The sequence below is a fragment of the Bos indicus x Bos taurus genome, chromosome 10, assembly GCF_003369695.1.
Source record: "Bos indicus x Bos taurus breed Angus x Brahman F1 hybrid chromosome 10, Bos_hybrid_MaternalHap_v2.0, whole genome shotgun sequence".
NCBI lineage: Eukaryota > Metazoa > Chordata > Mammalia > Artiodactyla > Bovidae > Bos > Bos indicus x Bos taurus.
This window is the reverse complement of record NC_040085.1, coordinates 2,725,715-2,731,947: the sequence shown is the minus strand read 5'-3', so window position 1 is coordinate 2,731,947 and position 6,233 is coordinate 2,725,715. Positions and strand designations below refer to the sequence as shown.

The window sequence follows — 6,233 nt, the reverse complement described above, 5'->3', positions numbered from 1 at the left end:
CGTGTGTCTTTGGAAAGTCCCTTCTACTTCTCTGAGCTTAAGTTTCTTGTCCTCAAACTGAAGGGTTTGATGAGAAGATGTCTAAAGTTTTCATTTCTCATTAAACTTCTAGAATCCTAAGAGAGCAGAAGGTACAGAGTGTCCCTGGCCCTCTCAAGCTCCAGCAACCCATGGAAAACTTTCTACAGTGACGAAGAGCTCTCTTGTAACATGATTTCTAAAATAATGGACTCCTTTAACAAGACTAATGTAATGAGCAAAGTGTTCATGAATCTGAAATAATGTATTAAATTTCATATGGCCTTTTAAAATTAAGAGAGAGGAGATATTGAACAAAATGTTCCATGGGCATTATGAACTTAAAAGGCTTGAGAAACTACTCCATTAAGTTAGTAAATATTTGCGAAACCTCTGCTCCATGCCAGGCCCAGTGCTAGGCACTGGGAACACCAGGATGAATAAGACAGTCCCTGCTCTTTGAGGAAATTAGGGTGTAGTGTTGGCAGACAACACGGAAAAGGTCATTTCAAGATGCTGTAATAAGGATACTGACAGATGTGCCCAGAGTGCCAGGGGGCTGGAGAGTGTCCTAGAAAGGTCTCTTGTGGGAAGTGGTAATTGAACTGACTTTGAAAGAAGTAATTCAGGCCTTTTTTGTTGAACCCAAAATTCTACAAGGCTTTCCAGTTTCAGCCTAGTCATTACCTTTACTGTTAAGCTCAGAATTTATTGGCTTTTTTCCCCCAGAAGAGACAATAATGTTGACTAGCAACCCAGGAGGGCTTTTGAGAACAGGGGAGGAGGGTCAAACTCTCTTAACTAATTCCTTTCCATTTATTTTATACATTGCTGTCGGTTTTGGTGAGATAAGTTTCTTTGGGCTCATTTTTTAAATGTCCTGAAATAAATTCCACTGACTGGAAGGATGACCTAAGATTGCTGATTGGGTAACTTCTAGTTCTCAGGCCATGGCGCTACTCCCTGAACTAGACAATCCCTGTCACCAGTTGTTCCTCAAAGCTCTCAGTTATTGTAGGTAAGAATGAAGGGAAATAGAGAAGCCCCGAAGCAGCTAAAGGCAGATCTAGAGAGCCTCAGACCTTCACTGAGCTATAGTCAGTGTCTTAAGTCTGCACTTGGCATGCGCCCCCTCCACCTGGTATGCGCCCTTAAATTTATGGAATTTCCAACTGCAATTCAACTTCCTTTTCAGAAACAAAATGAAAACTTTATGAAAATGCCACTCTGGACCTACTATATATGGTCTTTCAACAAGTAACAGTATTTTCTAGGTTTTAGAAGACAGAAATGTGTATATTGAGGTTGTCAAGAGAGAGAGGACCTTGTCTATTTCAAAGGAGAATCTGTATGGACTTCCCTGGTGATCCAGTGGCTAAGACTCTGCACTTCCCTTGCAGGGGATGTAGACTCAGTCCCTGGTCGGGGAACTAAGATCCCATATGCCACATGGGATGGCCAAAAATTTGTAAAAATAATTTCAAAGGAGAATCTATGACAGAACACTGAAGAGATGGACCATGAGCTCCTAGAAGAAGAAACTGGCCTCTAGGTCTTCGGGACAAGTTGCAGAGACAGCACAGCTCTCTGAACAGAACTACGGTAGGCCTAATAAGTCTGCAATTACAGAGGGGTCTCCCCTCATTGTGTCCTATGGACATGAGAGAAAACACTGGGTATGATGCCTGAACCATGAGGTGGATTTATAACCAGTTAAATAACTACCCTGAAAGCGTGCTCATGTGGATTCATGTCATCTTGGAAGGAGTCTGTAGTATTAAGTCCTGAAGTCCTAGGGAGCTGCTTTGCATCTTTTTGAAACAAGACAGGGAGGAAAGAGTATACCAGAGAAAAGAGAAAGAAAGGAAGGAAGAAGGAAAAAGAGTGGGGCTAGTTAGCCACAGGGCTCTGAGCATAAGCTGGTCCTGTTTAGCGTTTATGTCCCTTGGAAGATGGTGTAGAGAGCAGGAGCAGCAACATGGCAGGGGACACTAGTTGGCATGAGGCTCGGGAGGTCTCACATCCTTGCCAAGAGCAAGGCGGTCAGCTAAGTGGAGCAAGATGAAACGTAGCTAGGATGAAGGCGGGTTTCCACCTTCATCCCAAAACATCAGTTGTGTAAGTTAGGATGAGAGAGGCATGAATTAGCCAGTGCACTTAACGAAACAGATACACATCCCGAAGGTCAAAGGCTTTGAACTGACTGTGCACTCACGGGCAATGAGGTCAGATAGTTGAATGGGATCTTAACCTAGAATGAGGGAGTTGATGGTTCTCCTTTACTCTGAACTATTCAGACCATATCTGGAAAATTCTGCCCAGTTTAGGGCTTTGTGTTTTAAGAAGCATATAGACAAACTGAAAAATGTCCAGAGAAATGTGTTTGCCAGGATAGTGAAAACCTGGTGTCTTCTTGGAAAAGAGAAGACAGAAGGCCATAGCACTAACTTCACAGGCTTGAAAGGGAATTTGATTTGAAAGAAAGACAAATCTGGGACAGATCTAAGGAAGACCTTTCTAACAAAACTGCTAAAAAGTAAAATAGGCCACCTTGGGATGAGTGATGTTTTCATCCACTGGGAGTGTTTTAACATGGGCTGAGGGCTGCCACTGCAAAATAACGTAGAAGGCACCCTCTCTTTGTGTGCGTGTGTGCATGTGTATGAGCACAAACGTACATACAGGCTTCTTTTGTATGTTCTTAGAGCAAGTACTATGTGCCAGCCAGTGGGGATCCCAAGACAGTACCTTCCACAAATGAGACAGATCAGAATCCCAGCCCAACAAGACGTGCAGTCCTAGATACGTGAAAAATAAGTGCAATAAAAGAGACAGGGAGTGACGAACTCCGCTGCTCAGTGACAGTGAATTCTGAGCCAGGCAAAGCAGAGGGAAGAGAGGTGCTGTGACATCCAGCTTCAGAAAGCCGCTGGTGTGTGGGGAAGGTGAGCTGGCAGAGATAGGCTGACCTGGGGGAGGGAACTGGCAGAGATTACTTAAAACAGACATTTCAGACAATGATGCTGCTGACAGAAAGGAAGGACTGGGCTCAGGGAGACAGGTAATGGGAGACTAGATAATCATTTCCATCTCTCAGAACCTTAAGTTCATGGATTAATTTAAATGTGAGCTTTTTTTGGATTAAAAAAATGCTTTTAAGGAGCTAATAAGAGGACAGTTCTAAATTTATGCAAAAAAGAGTTGTGTCTCCCTATCCATGAAAATCAGCTGAAGAGGTTTGGGTAGGTCTGGTAGCACGATCCTGGGTCATGGAGACTTGGTTTGGGGCAGGGGCAGGACTGAGCAGGGGTGCTGTCCAAGAAGAGGAAGAATGCAGAGCTCCTAAACCAGTCCATCAGCCTTGCACAAGTCTGTCTAAACTGAGTGTAAATTCAAATGGAGAATTAGAAATTGAGAGAAGGCTCTCCGGCCACTGGAGCGCTCAAAGATACTAACACCTGAGCCAAGGAAAAGCTGCCTTTGACCTGGGAAACTGGCCTGGCCCTCACAGGCAGGCCTTGGTATTCTCCTGCTGAACATCAACAGTTTCACAGTGTAGCAGCCCTGGACATGGCCATTTGGTGACCATGATGGGTCTAGACAAAACAAGACCGCCAAAGACAAAACAGAAGACTATTGTCCAAACCACAAAAATGGCCAGTCCCCTGTCTGGCTAATAGGAGTGACGGCTGCTGATTTTGCTAATTACAGCAACAGCCTTGCTTCACTCTTCTCATCTTCTGGAGAAGATGTTTTAAGATACCCACTGAAGCTCTACTCCCTGGTAGGATCCAAGGCAAATCCAAGCCCCACTTCTTTGATCCCTTCCCCAGTTATTTAACAAGTCTAAGCCCTTTCTAACCCCTCTTCCTGAGATGCCTCATGGTTTGCCATGGTGCTTGTTCTGTTTCAGTGCACTACATCAGCAAGGCCGTTTATTCCTGGTGGTCTTTGGTTGGAGGGCATTGACACACCATAACATTTCATTTTACCCCTCACCTTTTTTCTCTGGGCTTCAGTGTGTCCCTGAAGTCTTCTGGTCAATATTATATACCCCTCAGATGGCAGGCTAGTGCACGAACTGCTTCAAGCACAAGGTCTCCACTGTCCTCTTTGTTCACTTGATGCATGTCCAGATCCAGCTCAAACATCAGCTACTTCTGTGAAGACCCAGTATCCCCCTGAAACGATCCAGCCCGGAGATGCTACCACACATGGTACTAACCTCAGTTAGCAGATACTCAGTAAATATTTTTTTTTACAAATATTTTTAAACACTCCCCATAGATTATAAATTTATTGAGAGCAAGTGCTGTGCTGTGCTAAGTCACTCAGTCATGTCCAACTCTTTGAGGCCCCATGGACTGTAGCCAGCCAGGCTCCTCTGTCCATTGAATTCTCCAGGCAAGAATACTGGAGTGGGTTGCCATTTCCTCCTCCATATTGAGAGCAAGAACTCTGTCTTATTCATCCTTGGGTCCTCAGTGTCTAAAGTGGTTCATATAGAAAGTGTTCAATGAAAGGTCATTAAATGAGTAAATGGTCAAATGGATGAATGAAATGTTAGACTTGGAAAGGACCTAAACAGTGATAGGGGTCTCAAACTCAGATACCTATTGGAGCTCAGCAGGTGATGGACAAGGAGGAGCTTCTGGTTTCCTGGACAATACCTGCCCCATCAGTCCCAGTGAGTTGTTGCTGGGAAGGAGAGTGCGTTCACTGTTGCCAGGATCTTCTGAATATTTTTTTTTAAATATAAAATATGCAGTTTTAATATGGTACCAACTACTTTACTTTTCAAAGTAGGCTTCTCTTCTTTTCCGTAGCTCTTCTGAAGTAGGATGTGAACCCGATGTCTGTGGGATATCTTGTCATCTATTTCTGGAAGAACCTTGCATACTGAGCTGAATGGCCCTGCGGAGATCGGCTTCTTCATCTTCCATGTCAATTTCTTGGCGACTTAGTGCCAGAGCCCTCTGCAATTCCTCCTCATCCTCTTCTAACATTCCTGTCCCATCATTTACTTCTAAGACGTGTTCTAGATCTGTTTTCTGAACTCTCTGTTCTTTAAGTTGTGCTAATTCTTCTCCAATAAGTTTTGGTTGATGCATCTGTTGGACCCTGATCATCTGTAGAAGTTGGTCAGCTTTACAATCTGGCAGATCACCCTTAACAACAAATATAGAGTAACCTTCCTGTTGTAACTGAGCCAAGAAAAGTGCAAGGTATGTGTCTGATATTAATTCTGGACCCGTCAAAAGAGAATTCAAGTTGAACCACTGTTTTCCTAATTTTCTAACTGTAAACCAGTGTTCTTTATAGTTGCATATAAATGATCTTTCATTTATGGGATCAATCCTGAGCCTCTGGTACTCTGGACTGTTAAACAGGATTAGTTCTAAACCCCAAACTTTCAAGGCATTGCTTATAACTTGAATAGAGAAAAAGCCACTGTCATCCATATTTCCAGAAGGCTGCTGCAAAAATGTGCGATAGTCTTCACTAGTAACTCCTCCTTCTGCCATTCTCATCCTCTCTTCCTCATCTAGCTGATGTGCAATTGAAGATGATTCCACAGGGCTGAAGTATTCTCCTTGCAGTAGGTTATTCAAGCAATGTTGAGCACAAAGTGAGCCTTCTTGTTTTTCGTGGAAGATGGACTCCATGTTTATTTGTCTGGAGCCAACGGCCCCCATGCTGAACCACCCCCCTAGGATCTTCTGATTTTTAAAGAAAAGACAGATATACATCATTTTCTAATGTTTTGAAATGCTGTGTGGGCCTAATGCATCCGTGGACCAGATTTACTTTCTGGTCTGCCAATTTGTGACTTCTGATCTTCAGTTCAGTTCAGTTCAGTCGCTCAGTCGTATCCGACTCTTTGCGACCCCATGAATCGCAGCACACCAGGCCTCCCTGTCCATCACCAACTCCCAGAGTTCACTCAAACTCACATCCATCGAGTTGGTGATGCCACCCAGCCATCTCATCCTCTGTCGTCCCCTCTTCCTCCTGCCCCCAATCCCTCCCAGCATCACAGTCTTTTCCAATGAGACAACTCTTGGCATGAGGTGGCCAAAGTACTGGAGTTTCAGCTTTAGGATCATTCCTTCCAAAGAACACCCAGGGCTGATCTCCTTTAGAATGGACTGGTTGGATCTCCTCACAGTCCAAGGGACTCTCAAGAGTCTTCTCCAAGAGTCTTCTGGTCTTAG

At 44.1% G+C, this 6,233-nt stretch overlaps 1 protein-coding gene across 1 annotated transcript; it reads right to left on the bottom strand.

Annotated features, from left to right (window-relative positions):
* Positions 1-4,771: 4,771 nt before the first annotated feature.
* LOC113899308 (ataxin-3-like) lies at positions 4,772-5,706 on the bottom strand. The gene is given in 1 exon segment (XM_027552752.1): positions 4,772-5,706. A coding segment is annotated over 1 exon segment (876 nt). The 5' UTR covers positions 5,685-5,706; the 3' UTR covers positions 4,772-4,808.
* Between the last annotated feature and the right edge of the window lie 527 nt (positions 5,707-6,233).